The sequence below is a fragment of the Hyperolius riggenbachi genome, chromosome 1 (genome assembly GCF_040937935.1).
Source record: "Hyperolius riggenbachi isolate aHypRig1 chromosome 1, aHypRig1.pri, whole genome shotgun sequence".
NCBI lineage: Eukaryota > Metazoa > Chordata > Amphibia > Anura > Hyperoliidae > Hyperolius > Hyperolius riggenbachi.
The window spans coordinates 600634369-600654232 of record NC_090646.1 but is presented as its reverse complement, the minus strand read 5'-3'; the positions used below and the strand labels follow the sequence as shown (position 1 = coordinate 600654232).

General features: G+C 46.0%; 2 protein-coding genes across 3 annotated transcripts in view; one reads left to right on the top strand and one right to left on the bottom strand.

The window, feature by feature from the left end:
- Positions 1–19864, top strand: part of PARP8 (poly(ADP-ribose) polymerase family member 8) — a 438516-nt gene that overhangs the window by 155756 nt on the left and 262896 nt on the right. The gene's annotated exons all lie outside the window — the stretch shown is intronic.
- On the bottom strand, positions 3867–17996 carry LOC137558896 (speedy protein 1-B-like). Its single transcript, XM_068271776.1, has 5 exons — positions 17449–17996; positions 6376–6441; positions 5849–6124; positions 5568–5739; positions 3867–4490 (listed from the first exon to the last, which is right to left on the bottom strand). The coding sequence occupies exons 1-5, from the start codon at positions 17457–17459 to the stop codon at positions 4272–4274; spliced, it is 744 nt and encodes a 247-aa protein (XP_068127877.1). The 5' UTR covers positions 17460–17996; the 3' UTR covers positions 3867–4271.

The following is a 19864-nucleotide window of genomic DNA, read 5'->3' as shown; positions in this document are numbered from 1 at the left end:
AGCAGATGGAAGAACCGTAGACACCTGCATCATGTCCATGCATTTATCTTGTGAAGATCATTAACCCTAAATCCTCCCCACCATCCGCTGCAAGACTATCATTATACCCTTCCCAGCATGCTAATACCCCCTTCCAGGCTGTTATTGTCTAAAATAACTTATTCTTCCTATCAGTTTGACAACTCCCCCAATCCCAGCTATCAGTACTAAAATACCTTAGTAGGGTGACCCATCACAGTCTTGAGGGGACCCCCCCGATATGTTGGTTGAGCTCCTCCCACCACAACCCCGTGCAGCTCAACCAACACATCAGCCCCGCCCCTTAAAGCAGAACTGTATTAATAAAGGAGATCTCCGTATGCACAATTTTAAGACATTGAATTAGTGTGACTTGACTACTTTTATAATATAGTTCTGCTTTAAAGCAGACCGCCGGTCACTGAAACTCACCAACAGTACTGCTTAAATACCCTGTGGCACATGCTGTACAGGAGGGCCTTGGCTTTTCCAGACATGGAGCTAAGTTTCCCTATTAATCAGTCCAGCAGCAGAGCTTCAGCAGCCAGAAGAGGCCCTCAGTTGGATTGGTTAATGGCAGAGGTACACGTAACTCCATGTCAGGAAACAGTGGTGGCCGTCTTGTGTAGCATGTCCAGGATAATGATCTGATCTTCCACAAGGTAAACACATGCAGGATGCAGGCAGAAGGTCCCTACATGTTTTGTGAAGGACCTCAGAATATTCCATTATATCAGGGGTGTCAAACTCAAATACAAAGTGGGCCGAAATTGTAAACTGGGTCCTAGTCACGGGCCAACCTCAGTGTCTGCTGGCCACCTTTCTCTCTTATAAAGTTCCCTGGTGTCTAATGGCCCCCAACCCCTATACAGTTGGTGTCTAGAGACCCCCACACTCCCCTGTACAGTTCCCTGATGCCTAGTGGTCCTCCCTCTACTTTATAGTTCCCTGGTGTCTAGTGGCCCTCCCTCTCCTATACAGTTCCCTGGTGTCTATTGGGCCTCCCTCCCCTATACAGATCCCTGGTGTCTAGTGGTCCACCCTCCTCTATACAGTTCCCTGGTGTCTAGTGGTCCACCCTCCCCTATACAGTTCCCTGATGCCTAGTGGTCCACCCTACCCTATACAGTTCCCTAGTGTTTAGTGCTTTCCACCTGCCTCCTCCATATGGCCTCCCTGGTAATCTAGGTCTTCTCCTCCAATATAGCTTACCTGGTGGTCTAGAGTGGGCCAAACATAATGTAAAGTGGGGAAACCACTTGAGGGCCAACTTTAATAGGTCGGAGGGCCAGATTTGGCCCGCGGGTCGGAGTTTGACATGTATGCTCTATATGGACCTTACTTCCCCATCTCACCACACTTCTGTGTTCCTGTCAAGCTCCTGTTCAGTGGGGGCCCCTCAGCAGCCAGCAAGAGGCCACCGAACTGGACAGGATGACACTGGAGGGGATGCGGTCTAATATATGTAATGTGTCAGAGGAGATCAGGGGTTCTGCAAGGACAGCATATTCAGAGGTCTTTACAGCAGATGGAGGAACCGTAGACACCTGCATCATGTCCATGCATTTATCTTGTGAAGATCATTAACCCTAAATCCTCCCCACCATCCCCTGCAAGACTATCATTATACCCTTCCCAACATCCTAATACCCTCCTTCCAGGCTGTTATCATCCAATATGACTTATTCTTCCTATCAGGATGACAACTCCCCCAATATCAGCTATCAGTACTAAAATACCTGAGTAGGGTGACCCATCACAGTCTTGAGGGGACTGCCCCCCCCCCCCCCGGATATGTTGGTTGAGCTCCTCCCACCACAACCCCGTGCAGCTCAACCAACAAATCAGCCCCGCCCCTTAAAGCAGAACTGTATTAATAAAGGAGATCTCCGTATGCACAATTTTAAGACATTTAATTAGTGTGACTTGAGTACTTTTATAATATAGTTCTGCTTTAAAGCAGACCGCCGGTCACTGAAAGTCACCAACAGTACTGCTTAAATACCCTGTGGCACATGCTGTACTAGGAGGGCCTTGGCTTTTCCAGACATGGAGCTAAGTTTTCCTATGAATCAGTCCAGCAGCAGAGCTTCAGCAGCCAGAAGAGGCCCTCAGTTGGATTGGTTAATGGCGGAGGCACACGTAACTCCATGTCAGGAAACAGTGGTGGCCGTCTTGTGTAGCGTGTCCAGGATAATGATCTGATCTTCCAAAAGGTAAACACATGCAGAATGCAGGCAGAAGGTCCCTACAAGGACCTCAGAATATTCCTCTATATGTGCCTCTCCCCATCTCACTACACTTCTCCATTATTGTGTTCCTGTCAAGCTCTTGTTCAGTGGGGGCACCTCAGCAGCCAGCAGGAAGCAACCCAACTGGACAGGAGGACACTGGAGGGGGGTGAGGTCTAATATGTGCAGGGAATTAGGGTCAGAGGAGATCAGGGGTTCTGCAAGGACAGCATATTCAGAGGTGTTTACAGCAGATGGAGGAACCGTAGACACCTGCATCATGTCCATGCATTTATCTTGTGAAGATCATTGACCCTAAATCCCTCCATCCCCGCCATCCCTAGCTAGACTATCATTATACCCTTCCCAGCATCCTAATACCCCCCTTCCAGGCTGTACAGAACCATAATATCCCCCTCCTCCACACCCCTTCCCCAGGCACTGTAAAGCATCTACTGAATTTTTTTTTTTGTAATCTACCTATCACTATCTGCTTTACACTACATTATAAACTATGTTTTTTGCTTTTTTTGTTTGTTTGGTTTTTTTTATTTTTTGGGTTTTTTTTTTTTTTTTTTTTTTTTTTTTTTTTTAGGTATTTTATTTTTTTTCCCTATGAACTACTTAGTACAACCAGCTGCAATCCACCCAGGGACAAATACAGTTTTTGCACCCGCCCCTCTCCCTGGAAAAAATGGTCGTAACCAAGAATCAGAATGTGGTCATGCTGGGGGAGTCAAATGTACAAATGCTGTTTAGGTTGGCAGATGTGCCCCTTTCCCCGTTTAGATAGCCAGATGTGCCCCCGTTTAGATAGCCAGATGGGCCCCCCTTTAGATAGCTAGTTGTACCCCGCTTTTACTGATTTTGTTAATACTTCTGCACTCCTCTGTACAGGGAGGGAGAGAAGCAGGGGGATGTCAGGCAGCCAGCGAGCCACCTCTTACGCACGTGGGGGCGGAGTGGTTATGTTGAACCACAGTGCTGTGCCCGGGGACATATGTCCTCTCTTGCCCGCCCATAGCTACGCCTCTGTCTACTTTATTTTTTTTTCCCTATAACCTAATCACCAGCTGGCTGCTACAATCTATTTTTTTTTTTGTTTTTTGTTTTTTCCCTATGACCTACTTACTACAACCAGCTGCAAACCACCCGGGGACAAATACAGTTTTTGCACTCCTCCCTCTGGAAAAAATGGGTGTGACCACACATCAGAATGTGGTCATGGAGGGAGTCAAATGTACAAATGCTTTTGAGATAGGCAGATGTGCTCCTTTCCCCTTGTAGATAGCCAGATGTGCCCCCTTTTAGATTGCCAGATGTCCTCCCTTGCCCACCCATAGCTGCGCCTCTGTCTACTTTTTTTTTCTTTTTCTATGACCTATTTACTACAACCAGCTACAAACCACCTGGGGACAGATACAGGTTTTGTACTCCTCCCCCCTTGGTCAAAATGGGCGTGACCACACATCAGAATGTGGTCATGGGAGATTCAAATATACAAATGCTGTTTAGATAGCCAGTTGTGCCTCTTCCCCCCCCCCCCATTGAGATAGCCAGATGTGCCCCCCATTAAAGAGCCTGATGTGCCCCCTTTAGATAGCCAGATGTGCCCCCATTAGATAGCCAGATGTGACCCCCTTTGGATAGCCAGATTGATTTTTTTTTTTTTCTCTGAAACCTACTTACCACTACCCAATAGCAACTAAAATCGACTTTTTTTTTTTTTTTAGGTTTTTTTTCCCCCCCCCACTTTAACCTACTTACCACTACACTAATTAAAATCTACTTTTTTAAGTTTTTTTTTTTTTTCCTATAACGTACTTACTACTACCAGCTGGCAGCTAGAGTCTACTTTTTGTTGTTTTTGTCCATCTCCCTAGCAGTGCAGTGAGTGTGACTTTGTGCTGGTGTAATGAATGTGCACATGTTGTTAGTGCAGTGTGTGGGCCATACAGGAAGGTAACAGTGCTGCTGTAGATGATAGTCACAGCTCTGTCCTCTGTGGTGTAAATTACCTGTCTAGGCGTCTTCTGCAGCCTGGCCGGTGGATTCCTCAGGACCTCCCCTGCAGCACAGATGGAAATAGTGGTAGTGGCACAGTGCGCAAGGTCGGAATCCACGGCCTGGGGGGAAAACGGCCACCTCCTCCAGGTACCTCTTGGCATAATGGATTGCCCAGCCGTGGTGCTGCAGACGGTTCCTCTGCCAGAGCCAGAAGTCCGGATGTTCCTCCATCAGCTGCAATGAGACAGGGTCACTTATAGAGAGACTGCAGTGACATATAGTAGAATGCAGTCACTTATTCAGCTTTTATGGGCATTTCCCTGGTTTCAGCATCAGAAACACTTCCTATATCTATATATTGCTGTACATCAGTATGTAGCCCCGCCCTCCCACTGCTGCTTAGCCTAGACTGAATAGCTATGCGTAACACTCCCCTTCCCCAAAGCATTATGGGAGGCCAGGTATATTTTGTACTTGCTTCATAACTCACAATAACCAAACATTCCGCAGGGATGCTTCTGACAGGACTAAAGATGTTGCCACCTGTGATAAATGTATGGGCAACACTGACTAAGTAATGTATAAATGAATATTGTACACTTTGTATATCTTGTAAGTAGCAGCAGGTCCTCTCATACCTATTGCTACACTTACAGTGGACCTGAACTCTTGCACAGGACAGAAGGAAAACCTAGAGAAATGCACCCTGTGTGTATTTAGAGAGCTTAGCCTGTCTAATTCCTCCCATCTGTGACTAATCACCACTGTGATTTCATCTCTCTGCTGTGTCAGCTCAGGAATCTCCTACAGCAGAGCAGCTCATGTTTAAACACAGGATGCTAACCGTATGCTTGCTTTGATGAAAGCAGGAAGTAGACACACTGTAGATTTATTGCAGGATTTGTACCAGCTGTAACAAAGAAATGTTTTTCTTTAAAGGTGAATATGCTGCTGCAGATCTTTTAGAGCAGAGAGGAAGTTCTGAGTTCAGGTCCACTTTAAAAGTCAATCAAACCGCACAGAACTACTCTACTTGATGCAGTGCAAACCTATGGCCCCTCCTCCTGACCTGCTGCCAATCAAGATCTTCCATCTAGTGCGACTGACCAATTTGATAAATCGATCAGGTCGACATGTTGGGTTATTGATTTCTAGCAGATCCCATGAGAGTGATTGAATCTGCCAGGAATCGACATGAAAGAACGGTAAGTGAATGGCCACCTATAATCACCAGGTGTCCCCCCTCCCCCCATCCTCTAGATTACATGGTATACATATCATGTTCCATCATTTTTGGGTAACTTGCTGTACCTGGTCACAGGTCTCTGTAGACACCCGGGCCCTGAAGTGGAGCTTCAGAAGGAGCTCATTCCGGCGCTGGTGCAGCTTGGACTTCCTGGTCGGCCATGTGGATCCAAGGGCCCAGGGGTAGATCTGGACTCGGAAGTCTGGCTCTTCCTCCTCCATCTGGTTGGCAAGGAACCTGAAAGAAAACATGAAACTGTTATCTGGGAGTCCTCAAGCACTTGTCTCAGGCCAGGAATTCTGCAACTGTTCTGTCTGAAAGGTAGAAAACTCAATGCGGTACTTACAGGGCTGGGAAGAAATATTTCCCGTACTCCTCCGTCTTCAGGCCTGCGCGGAGGAAGTACGCAAGCACCACGGCCAAGAGGTACCTGTCGGAGATCTTATAGCACCGTTCCCAGGCCAGGAACTGAAGGATGTAATCCTCCTCCACCAAGGCGCAAAATGCGGTCCACTCCTCTGGCTTCAGGGAGATCCTGGGCTCCTCCACCGGCTGCTGCGAGCGGGCCATCCACTCCTTCCACCGCTTCTTTGGTGGCACCACAAAGGACCAGGAGGCTGATCTGTAAGAGGAAAGGAAAGAAGCATGGTAGTCATATGTTTACACAACTTACAGACTGAGCTCTCTTGCACTGTGCAAATCTAGCACCTGCCAGCAGTCTATGGAAATTGTGATTGTATGCGGAGGGGAAAACTCACAGGCTGTGATCACACAGTGAATTCCTGATCTGCTGTCCACATGCAATCAGGTTGTGATCAGGAAGTTTTCCCAACTGCACCCATTTATTCTTCAGGGCCTGCATGTTATACTTACGATGTTCCTTCTCCAGCCTCCTCTGGTGCCGGACGCTTCCTCGCCCCCTCTGGTGTCTTGGGAGGTCTGTAAGAGGAAAATATTATCACATGGGATTCTGCTCAATTCACCACAGGTACATGATATCACTCCATAGCATCAGATATTACTATACCAGTCCATATATGTGCCCCCCCCTTCCCCCATGCCTGTAAGCAGCAGCCCTGGACCAGATCGGCAGCACTCTCCACAATCACAGCTCTTACCACTTCTGAGTGGGTGACCCAAGGCTGCCATTGTAACACAACATTACTTGGTATTAGCAATGACTGAAAGTGTTACTATATTGAGGAAATGGGAAATTCTACATTATAATTCACAGGAAGGACAGTGGCTATCTTCGCTGTCATACGAGGGAAGGAGGGCTGCAGCCTTACCTGAGGGCCCTTTCACACTGGGGCTGTGCGCTGCAGTAAATATACCGCACCCCACGGCAGCCTAATGTTAATCTATGGGGTACAGTGTTCTCCCCAGAAATTTGTTTCAGCCGGGTGGCATGAAAACGTAGCCGGGTGGGGCGAGATGAGAGAATGCAGGGCCGGTGCTTCTGTGTGCAACTCTGCTTACAGCATAGGAGGTGGTGGGCCGATGACAGCCGGGTGCTCACCAAAACTAGCTGGGCGGAGCACCCGGCTACAAAAGCCTGGGGAGAACACTGGGGTAGTCCATGCTACCCATATTGCTGAACGCTGCGCCAAAGTGCCCTATCTAACATCAGTGCATACGTACGTTACCGCGAGGCTCCTGCGGCGATCTGCGTCGGACCGGGAGTCGTGTTAGTCTATGGGAACACGCGTGTATTTTAGAACACCTGCCGCAGTTTCACGTGCGCGCATGTGATTGTTTATTTATTACAGCCCTCATGGTCATGGTTTTTTCCTATTATATATTGGCCCTTATTCAATTCACTTTTCTACTTCAGTTTTCTCCTAGGAGATTTTTTATCTTCTGGGTAAAATAACTTTTCAGCCCTCTGCAATTGAAAAAGTACCATAAGGTTAGTGAGAAAGTCATGGCAGTGTTATTCTGAGTGTTTTCTTGCTTGCTGGTGTCTTAAAAGAAATTTTATGAATAAGATGTGATGATATCACTGGTTTGGGTTATATTGGATATTAGCAAGGATTGCTGAAACATCAGTGAATTAGCAGTTGGCTGGTTGCAGTGCAGTGTCATGGTAACCAGGATAACCTGCTTTCATGTAACAGTCCTGTGTGTGGATGCATACATGCCATCATGGCCAAATAACTGCTAATTTCCCAATGATTCAGCAACCCTCGCTATCTTCAGATATGACCCAGAAGACAGATGCCAACTTGTATTGCCCAATGGCAGACCACTTCTACCTCCGCCATGCCAGGTTTGGAAGATCAAGCATGCTTTGCCGTGCTGTGGCGTACCTGCAACTCCTGGGCCCCCTCTGCAAAATTTAAAGGGGCCCTCCAATGTTTACACCCAGTTTCTTGCACTTTATCTGCAGTCATTATTTTCCTCCATAACAAGTGTAGACATGATTTCCAGCAGTGCAGCCTCCAGTCCCCCAATGCAGGGCAGGCTGTACACTGTACAATTCAGGGCAGGCAGTACACTGTATAACACTGTACACTGTACAATGCAGGGCATGCAGTACACTGTATAACACTGTACAATGCCGGGCAGGCAGTACACTGTATAACACTGTACAATGCAGGGCAGGCAGTACACTGTATAACACTGTACAATGCAGGGCAGGGAGTACACTGTATAACACTGTACAATGCAGGACAGGCAGTACACTGTATAACACTGTACACTGTACAATGCAGGACAGGCAGTACACTGTATAACACTGTACAATGCAGGGCAGGCAGTACACTGTATAACACTGTACAATGCCGGGCAGGCAGTACACTGTATAACACTGTACACTGTAGAATGTAGGGCAGGCAGTACACAGTATAACACTGTAGAATGCAGGACAGGCAGTACACCGTATAACACTGTACAATGCAGGGCAGGCAAGACACTGTATAGCACAGTCCATGTACAATGCAGGGCAGGCAGTACACTGTATAACACTGTACAATGCAGGGCAAGCAGTACACTGTATAACACTGTACACTGTACAATGCAGGGCAGGCAGTACACTGTACAATGCAGGGCAGGCTGTACACTGTACAATGCAGGGTAGGCTGTACACTGTACAATGCAGGGCAGGCAGTACACTGTATAACACTGTACACTGTACAGTGCAGGACAGGCAGTACACTGTAACACTGTACAATGCAGGGCAGGCAGTACACTGTATAACACTGTACAATGCAGGGCAGGCAGTACACTGTATAAAACTGTACAATGCAGGGCAGGCAGTACACTGTACAATGCAGGGCAGGCAGTACACTGTATAACACTGTACACTGTACAATGCGGGGCAGGCAGTACACTGTATAACACGGTACATTGCAGGGCAGGCAGTACACTGTATAACACTGTACACTGTACAATGCAGGGCAGGCAGTACACTGTATAACACGGTACATTGCAGGGCAGGCAGTACACTGTATAACACTGTACACTGTACAATGCAGGGCAGGCAGTACACTGTATAACTGGCTTCCTCAGCACTGACCCTATTCTCAGTCACAAGTCAAACCCATTCTCCTCCTTTTCTCTCGATACTGTAATCTGCAGCAATGTTCTGTTCTACTGAGTCACGTGATGGCCAATACCATCGTTTCAAATCATCTTAAAGGAAACCGTAGTGAGAGGTATATAGAGGCTGCCATATTTATTTTCTTTTAAACTATACCAGTTGCCTGGCAGCCCTGCTGATTTGGCTGCAGTAGTGTCTGAATCACACCAGAAACAAGCATGCAGCTAATCTTGTCAGATCTGACAATAAAGTCAGAAACACCTGATCTGCTGCATGCTTGTTCAGGGGCTATGGCTAAAAGTATTTGAGGCAGAGGATCAGCAGGGCTGCCAGGCAAATGGGATTGCTTAAAATGAAGTAAATATGGCACCCTCCGTATACCTCTCACCACAGTTGTCCTTTAAAAGTATACTTGAAGGCTCCCTGTGGGCCTCCATACAAGTTAAAATGTAATACCTCCCCTTCATAGGCCCACCACTGAGGTATTCCCTGCACAAAACGTATGGCAGCCATGGAATTAGGAGAGGAGAGTATGTGATTGGTGACTGCAGAGGAGAGGTCTGGACAGGGACTCCTCTAGCTATTATGTCACTTGTAAAAGTAATCCTAATGCAGCAACGTTTCACTAGAAAATACTCATAATGCAGCAATGTTTCACTAGAAAATACTCATAATGCAGCAACGTTTCACTAGAAAATACTCATAATGCAGCAACGTTTCACTAGAAAATACTCATAATGCAGCAATGTTCCACTAGAAAATACTCATATAGCAAGCAGAGGTGCTCTGCTTGCTATAACTGAATTGCTGTTGTTTATCCCCTGCTTATTGCCTGAAGAAGTGGGTGCCCGCGAAACGCGTTGCATCTTTGGGGTATTTTCAATAAATGTGTATATCTATATATTTACAGTCCTTGGTGTCTGCTTTAACGGAGGCGAGTCCACCACTTCCTCCCAGCAATTTTTTAAAAGTTTTATGTACTTTTATCCTTCTGGCTGTAAGGCTTGGTGGTGTATTCTCCACAGTCAGCATGCAACGCATGAGCTGGCGTGGAGGAGGTACACACACTAGCACAAGGAAACAGGCTATCCCTAGTATAGTGGAGGGGAGGACTGACTCCAATAGGAGATTGTGGCGCACAGAGCCGGTGCAGATCTGACAGCCACAAACAATGCTTTCGTTATAACGTCTCAGCGCAAAGTAGCGCTGAGCGCATAAACCAGAACTGAGGAGATCAGGACAGGTAGACAGAATGAACGCTTGCTAGCTAGCGGCTACTTAGCGACAGCAAGCGTCCAAAACCAGAAAGACTGGAATGAGGCAGCCAATGCGATGCGGCGATGGCGTGCCTCACAAAGACAGGACAGGATAGTCAGAAAATAGCAGGATTAAGATACATGAACGTAACACAGATAAATATACAATAAGTATGTTTTCCTAGCGTATTACAATTACAGCTATCAATGAAACTATTTGTAACGTCTGACTAACATATGTATATATCGGCAATGAACCGATATATGACATAAGCAGGAACGCTGACTAAGACTGGAGTAATACAGGGGACAGGACTCAGAAGGATTCGCTATCTCTTCGCAGAGATGAACGCAATCCACAAACGGTAACAGAACAGGATTCAGAAGGATTCGTTATCTCTTCGCAGAGATGAACGCAATCCACAAACAGTAACAGAACAGGATTCAGAAGGATTCGTTATCTCTTCGCAGAGATGAACGCAATCCACAAACGGTAACAGGACAGGATTCAGAAGGATTCGCTATCTCTTCGCAGAGATGAACGCAATCCACAAACAGAACCAGGAGCAGGGTAACTACCTCAGCACGGGTGGTCACGGTACGCGCAACCTACCAAAACGTGCTGGAAGCTGACTAACTGCACACAGGATATAAACAGTTCGTGTACGTATACATCAGCGACACTGATGTATTAACGTAACACAAATACAAGGAAAATAATAAACGTGCTGGTATGCATATATATTGGCAATGAACCAATATATGATGCAAAGACCAGCAAAGTATCTTTATAACAAGAAACACGATCGGGGCCTAAAGCGACAGCAAGACTGGCTTAAGCTGAAGCTATGCAAACCCAAGGAAACCCTGCAGGAAGCAGATCTTTATACTGAGGTCATCCAATGGGAGCAGACATGCAGATTCCCACACAGGTGAATGATAATCAGTCACAAGCTGACAGCAGGGAAAAACAGACAAAGCTATACAGCTTGCATGGAAATAGATCAGAACTGCCTGAGCTGCAGCACTACTTCCAGCAATAGCTGCTGCAGCAGCGATCATTACAGTACCCCCGCCTTTAAAAGTGGATTCCAGACGCTTTTCAAAACTGAAATTCCCAACAAAACAGTCTGACTGATAATTCATGATGACCGGGACAGCCCGGCAAGACCGAATTCCAGAATCAGTCCCCACAAGACTGGACCCATCAGAACCAGAACCTACAGAACCATGCCCATCAGTACTACAAGCCCCAGTGTGACACCCATCAGAACCATGATTTCCAGAAGAAAGCCCTCCGAAATTCCCTGAGCGATACCCACCGCCTTCCAGGAACCGTTCAGAAACGCCAAAGCCTTTGCAATGCCCACCGGTACTGTCTTTACCAAGACAAAACCCACTGTTGAACCAGTCCAAGGCACCAGGACAAGTTTTCTCAGAGACCTCCCAGAACACCTTGAAGCTCCAAAGAGATCCCCATAGGTCAGAATGCCCCTTAGGCTCACATGGAGAACTATCAAGAACCCCTATGGAACCTAGGGCAATTCCCGAGTCAGGGCCACAAGGACAAACATCAATATCAGGGCTTTCAGGGACCAGAACCATCTCTGGGCATGCAGGCAGACTGGCAACATCAGAACGTGTTCCCACTAAGGAAGCATCAGAGCACGCTAACACCTTAGACACACTTGGGCATTCTGGCACACAAAGAACATCTGGGCACACCGGCACAAGAGAAACCTCTGGGCATGTCAAGGAACTGTGAGCCTCAGGGTCAGCCAAGACAGGACCAAAACCAGGACTGGCCAAAAAAAAATCATCATGACTAAACTTCGCAACTACTGGACTTTTACACGAGAATGCTGGATCAGACTTAGATGTCGCTGATTCCAGCAAAGTCAGTAACAAATCAGATTCAGGGGCACTAACAAGACAGGACAAATCTTCTGATGTATGCACTGAACCAGATAGGGACTCCACAACTACCTCTGGACTGGACAGAGACTCATTTAATACACTGGATTGGAGCTCATGAGGCGCTGCAGAACAAGTCAGTATTGCAGCAGCCCCCACTGGACTAGGCAAAACTGAGGAATTCCCTGGACAGGAAGGGGACTCTGGAACCTCTGCCACAGCGGCCAGAGAACCAGAATCTTTCAGGATACAGGGCTGGGTTTCAGGAACACTCATCAGACCGGACTGAAATTCTGAGATTTCTATTATTTTGACCAGAGAATCAGAATTATCCATGTTACAGGGCAAGACTTCTGAAACATTCAGAGGACAGGGCTGGAGTTCCTCGGCTGTTACAACACTGGAGAGGGACTCAACATTGGTTAAATCAGACTGTGTACAGGGCAAGGTATCTAAAACACTTGCTGACGAGGACAATATTTCAATGGCTTCTGCTTTGCTGGACAGAAATTCATCAAGTTTTATTAGAGCAGACTGTAATTCCAAAACAGCTGCTAGACAAGTGAATATTACTGCAACACCAACTGAGGTAAGCAGTGCCTCAGACCCTTCTGCTAGAGGGTTTGAAATATCCAAAGTACTGGGTGAAGCATAAGACTCTGCGACCACAGCTTCACTGGACAGGATCACTGAACAGTCCATATTGCAGGGCAAAACCATGGAAGCACCTGCTGGACAGCATAATGATTCTGTGACCTGAGTTTCATTGGAGAGATCTACTGCACAATTCATGGTACAGGGCAAATTTATTGGAAAATTTTCTGAACAAGGTAATAATTCTGCGATTTCAGGTTCACATAGCAGATGCTCTGAGCTATTCACGAAACTAGAGCGAGGTGTAGAAACAGGAAGATCAAGACACAATGTTTGCGCATCTGAATCACCATTCATTTGTAAAATTGGAAAATTCAGATGCTGGGGTTCTGAGTTTACTAGACAGGATTGCTGGGACTCGGAAACTGATGTAGTGCATCTATTGGCATCTGCTGGATCAGACAGGAGTTGAACTTTATTAACACAGGTAATTTCTGCAGAAGTGTTTGCAGAGACAGGCAAGATTTTTCTGGTGTCTGTTTCACTAAACAAAGAGTCATGAGTACTGGCTAGGCTGGACTCGGAAGTCAGCAGGACCTCTGGATTCTCTGCTGAGAAATTTGCGCAGGGCAAGGTTAAGAATGTATCAGTGGCTTCTGTTTTACTGGGAAGTAACACTGAGTTATCCATGGTACAGGGTGGAATTGCAGGAACTTCAATTTCACACAAAAAGAGCTCCGAATCACCTGCTGAATCAGCCAAAGGTGCTGAAGCAGGCGGGTCAGAACGCCAAATTTGCGAATTCGGAGTCACATAAAAATCATCCAAAATCAGTTCCCACACATCAATCAAGGGAGCCACACAGTCATACCTACACACACCAGCCTCTATTAGGTTATAGGCTGACTTAATGCATGCATTCAATACCATTTCACTTTTTGCACTGTAAAATTGACAAAATGAACTTGAATCATTCTTCCATTCACAGACCAGGGCTTCCATCTCTCCCCTCTCGAATGGAGGATCCCATGCATACTTAACAGGCAGATCATGGTTTGCAGATATGATTGCGGCAGGCACATGTATAGGGTTAATTAGCAGGTGATTGGCAGATTCCTTATTTTTAAGAATCTCCAATACCTGTAGCAAGTGTTGAACTGTAGTGTATGCAAACTTCCCTTGGTTCACAAATAAGTTGATTTGTTCAATACTCTGTAATATCTCATCATAATCATACTCAGATAATTCTTTTAAACAAAAATCTTTATTTTCCCTAGCCAGGGAGGAAAGTTCATTAGTAGTTTCATAAGTCCATTTAACTCCCCTGAAAGACAATTGCATTTCATTATCTGTTAATGGCAGAATCTCATTATAGGTCTCAGTCGCTAAGGATAACGATTCTGCAGATTGGACACGTTTCTTAGAACGTTTGCGTTTTGCCTTTGACCTTGCGGTTTTTGGTGATTTATTCAAAGCTGCAGGAAAATTATCAGTAACACTTTCTGCTTGCTGCTCATTCTTGCAAGCAATTGAAGGAGCAGCTGATTGGCCTGCTGCCAGGAGTTCATTAAGAGGAAAAGGCAATGGATCTATGCGCAACCAGTTATGGATCACAAACGCTAGAAATTCCAGCGGTCTATCTTTCAAATCGGAATGATTGAGAACATCAAATGCCCACTGGAATAATTCCCCTTTAAACAAAAGATAACTTAGTTGGAGTGCCCAGGTTGAAACAGGAGTCGCTTGGAGATCAGGATTGGTCAGGAACCTGGCACATTCAGAGAAAAACTCATTTTCTGTTTCAGAGCTAAGTTCTTCAAATTTCTTAAAGGAACAGGAACCATAATTAACAGTGTCATACTTTCTGGGAATCCCCCCCACAATGGGGATTGGTAAATGGGTTTTCATAATGTAAGGCTTGGTGGTGTATTCTCCACAGTCAGCATGCAACGCATGAGCTGGCGTGGAGGAGGTACACACACTAGCACCAGGAAACAGGCTATCCCTAGTATAGTGGAGGGGAGGACTGACTCCAATAGGAGATTGTGGCGCACAGAGCCGGTGCAGATCTGACAGCCACAAACAATGCTTTCGTTATAACGTCTCAGCGCAAAGTAGCGCTGAGCGCATAAACCAGAACTGAGGAGATCAGGACAGGTAGACAGAATGAACGCTTGCTAGCTAGCGGCTACTTAGCGACAGCAAGCGTCCAAAACCAGAAAGACTGGAATGAGGCAGCCAATGCGTTGCGGCGATGGCGTGCCTCACAAGGACAGGACAGGATAGTCAGAAAATAGCAGGATTAAGATACATGAACGTAACACAGATAAATATACAATAAGTATGTTTTCCTAGCGTATTACAATTACAGCTATCAATGAAACTATTTGTAACGTCTGACTAACATATGTATATATCGGCAATGAACCCATATATGACATAAGCAGGAACGCTGACTAAGACTGGAGTAATACAGGGGACAGGACTCAGAAGGATTCGCTATCTCTTCGCAGAGATGAACGCAATCCACAAACGGTAACAGAACAGGATTCAGAAGGATTCGTTATCTCTTCGCAGAGATGAACGCAATCCACAAACAGTAACAGAACAGGATTCAGAAGGATTCGTTATCTCTTCGCAGAGATGAACGCAATCCACAAACGGTAACAGGACAGGATTCAGAAGGATTCGCTATCTCTTCGCAGAGATGAACGCAATCCACAAACAGAACCAGGAGCAGGGTAACTACCTCAGCACGGGTGGTCACGGTACGCGCAACCTACCAAAACGTGCTGGAAGCTGACTAACTGCACACAGGATATAAACAGTTCGTGTACGTATACATCAGCGACACTGATGTATTAACGTAACACAAATACAAGGAAAATAATAAACGTGCTGGTATGCATATATATTGGCAATGAACCAATATATGATGCAAAGACCAGCAAAGTATCTTTATAACAAGAAACACGATCGGGGCCTAAAGCGACAGCAAGACTGGCTTAAGCTGAAGCTATGAAAACCCAAGGAAACCCTGCAGGAAGCAGATCTTTATACTGAGGTCATCCAATGGGAGCAGACATGCAGATTCCCACACAGGTGAATGATAATCAGTCACAAGCTGACAGCAGGGAAAAACAGACAAAGCTATACAGCTTGCATGGAAATAGATCAGAACTGCCTGAGCTGCAGCACTACTTCCAGCAATAGCTGCTGCAGCAGCGATCATTACACTGGCGCCTCTGTTCACCTACCAATATATTTGAGTCCACCCCAGGTGGAGGGGTGATCTACCCCCTTTCTTCCTATCTACAGAGTGCAACTTCTTAATCCTGAGTGAGGACAGGTCTAATCTTCTCACCTGCCTAATGAGTGGTTACCTAGGTGGTAACCCGTGTTTTTGAGTATTACCATCTCACTGTTTCATTTATCCAATCAATTTGGACATACTACACCATATTGGGCTCTCGATTTCTCTTTAACTTCATTATGCAGCAACACTTCACTAGAACATACTCATAATGCAGCAACGTTTCACTAGAAAATACTCATAATGCAGCAACGTTTCAATAGAAAATACTAATAATGCAGCAATGTTTCACTAGAAAATACTCATAATGCAGCAATGTTTCACTAGAAAATACTCATAATGCAGCAATGTTTCACTAGAAAATACTCATAATGCAGCAATGTTTCACTAGAAAATACTCATAATGCAGCAATGTTTCACTAGAAAATAATCGTAATGTGGGCAGCATTTCACCGGAAAATAATGTGCCCCATGAAAAAAAAGAGTTTACTCACCTGCAGTAGACTCCTCTCCCGGCGCGCAGATCCCTCGATGGTTTTCTGCAGCCAGCCGCTGCGAAAGTCCCGCGCTGACACAGGCAGAGGGCAGGGCTACGGGAAGATGGTGTATTGGAGACATAAATAACCTCCAGTGCAGGGCTTCAGACGCCATCTTCCCGTAGCCCTGCTCTGCCTGTTGGAAGACTCCGCAGGCTGAGTTGTGCTGCGGGCAGTGAACTGTTCACCACGGGGGTCCCACAATCTGGCGGGGGATGGCACAGCCCCCCCACCCGCTGCAGCGCTTCCCCCCCCCCTGCACAGCGCCCCAGGTAACCGCTTGGTCAGCTTGGTGGACCAGGCGCCTTTGGATCTGGGGCAATGCATGGGCAGGTTTCTGTGCACTGTTCAGTGTGAGTCTGCCACCCCTGGAACACCAACCACCTCTAGGCCCGAGCCTATAAGGGCAAATCTCCCCCTAATTACTTACACAAAACACCCAAGAGAGGGACACCTGGGAAGCAAAGAGGGGAAAGGAATATTGTTCGGAAATATTTAGGGCCTATAAGGTACACTGAGCTATAGGCAGACATGCTACCTATTCCTATCCCATTCCTCCCTACACAGTATTATTAAGACCTTCCATCAGAAATGTATTAAAATGTAATGGGGCCCTAGGCAAGGTAGTCGATTCCCCCCCCCCCCCCCCCCACCTTTTGGTAACCTAAAATAAACATCGGCCAGAAATGGAGTCAGGTAGGCCCCTGGACACCCACTAGGCCCCAGACACCAACCTAGGTTTCCTGGTGGATGATCCTGCTCTGCCTCCCATACATGAAACTCTCCACTTACCTTGTGGCCATCACTGTGGTCTGTTCTTGCAATATAAGAAGAAATATATTAGATCTGACTAAGGTGGTAATATGTGTAACCTGAGTGTGTGTGTGTATGGGAATCTATGTGCAGGTGTGGTAATGTGTGTGTGTGTGTGAGCACAAGAGCGCCTGCAAAAAGAGTGTTTTGTGTCTGCAGGTGTGTGTTAGTGCGTTAGTAAGCGAGTGAGTATGTGTGTGTGCGTTAGTAAGCGAGTGTTATTTAGAAAAACTGTGGAAATAAGAGAAAAATTAGACGATGCGATTCCTGTCTGCTGCCTCTCTAGACTCCAACTGTCACAGTGTCACCTGCCAGGCGGTCATGTGCAGGTGTCTCATGCCAGTGCTGGCACTAAGTGTCCTCATGCCAGTGCAGGCACTGTGTCCTCATGCCACTGCCCAGCTAATACCTGTACAATGCCTCCTTAATATTGTCTGCATTTTTGGTGCGATTTGCAATGTGTTTCTGATTGCATATGAATTGCAGAACATAAGAGCATTGCAGAAGGAAGGAAAATTGGGAAGATGTAGAATATGTAGTTTATTTTAAGCATGGATGAGTGTGATCTTTGTAGTTTAATCCACATTTTTAGCGGCACTATCAGCATAAGAACAGATTATTTAGATGGGAGAAATGACTGTTAGCTGAAACCGGTGGTGATAACTGTTTCTAATAACTGACACAAAACTGAGTATAAACACGGGCAATCTCATGGCACCCATACACGATACAATAAAAACGTTCGATTTTCCTGTTCATTCGATCTAAATGATCAAATCGAATGAAAGTTGTAAATATTTTTTTTCCCGATTAAGAAATTTGAACGATTATCCCGTTTCTTCGAGAAAAATCTGATTGGAGATGCTGGAAAAATGTTTATATTCAATCTAACGAAATAATCGAACTAAATGATCTAATCGGAAAAAAAAATGAAAAATTGTACCATGTATGGGCACCTTTAAGCTGCCCATTATCGGTACAATTTTCACTAAATACAATCTTTCAATGGGATTTGAATGATCATAACTAATCGGAAGGCAATTATCGATTGTTCACATTTACTAAACATTTTTTTCTTCAAATTCGATCATAAAATCCACCTTTTGGATCGATTTTATCCTATTTAGCAATCAACCAAAGAATTGTTTCTTATCGATTGCCTTCATAAATAACACATTTTCTATACAATTCGATCATTAAAATCGCTTCGAAAGATTGCATTTGGTGAAAAAATTGTACCATTAATGGGCACCTTTAGCGGAAACTGGCAGTGGTGACCGTTTGTAATAACTGACACAAAACTGATTATAAGTGCCCTTTTCAGCGAGCCGCGATCTGCTTGAACAAGCCGGTGCTTTGCAGATCGCTAGTGCACCGTGGTTTACATGTAAATCGCGGTGCTCTTTTCCCATTTGCATGTTTTTCGATTTTTTTTTTGCTAATCACGATCGTAGTGCTGCGCAATTATTGTTGTGATCGCGTTTTGCTCCCGACGGTTCACGTCGCAATCACGTCAAGTGAAAAAAGAAGCTCTTGCAAGAGCAAACGCATCTGTGATTGCGCTTGCAAGTGGAAAAGGAGCCTAAATATGGATTGCAAGCATTTTCTTTGTGAGTATAAACATGGTCAGTCTCGGGGTTCTTTCACACTGGGGCACTGCGGTATTTTTACTGCACCCCACAGCTGGTCTATGAAAGTCTATGGGGACTTTCATATTGATGGGATACGGCACGATGCGACGGAAGCGTCATTTTCGCCGCCTACCCGACGCAAGGACAGATCTACATAACCGCATGGTTCTGCCTCAAGGTGATTGGCTGCATGCCCTGGCCACACTGAGGAGGACCTGTGTCGGCGCAGAGAGGTAATGTATATAGCTCCACTCAGGGGAGGACTGGGACCTTTTTGCCAAAACCTAGAGGCCCTTTTACGACAGTCCAAGCCCAAATGTGTATATATATCTTCTGCGCAAATCTGAACTTACCCGAGTCTTCCTCCATCCCCCCATAGCATTTAAGGTCCCTCTGTGTTCTCTGGGTCCGCTCTGTGGTAATGGTTATCGATAGGTGCGATGGCAGAGAGGTTAACGTTAGGTGCAGCGACAGAGAGGTTAGCGTTAGGTGCGACGACAGAGAGTTTAGCGTTAGGTGCGGCGACAGAGAGGTTAGCGTTAGGTGCGGTGACAGAAAGGTTAGCGTTAGGTGCTGTGGCAGTGAGGTTAGCGATAGTTGCAGAGGCAGAGAGGTTAGCGTTAGGTGCGGCGACAGAGAGGTTAGCGTTAGGTGCGGCGACAGAGAGGTTAACGTCAGGTGTGGCAACAGAGAGGTTAGCGATAGGTGCAGTGGCAGAGAGGTTAGTGTTGGGTGCAGCGGCTGCGAGGTTAGCGTCAGGTGCA

Bases quoted from the DNA above. Each gene is read 5' to 3' on its own strand.
- LOC137558896 (XM_068271776.1), bottom strand. The intron at 5,740-5,848 runs GTAAGTACCGCA...GTTTTCTTTCAG, and splicing joins AAATATTTCTTCCCAGCCCT to GTTCCTTGCCAACCAGATGG. The intron at 4,491-5,567 runs GTACAGCAAGTT...GTCTCATTGCAG, and splicing joins CTACAGAGACCTGTGACCAG to CTGATGGAGGAACATCCGGA.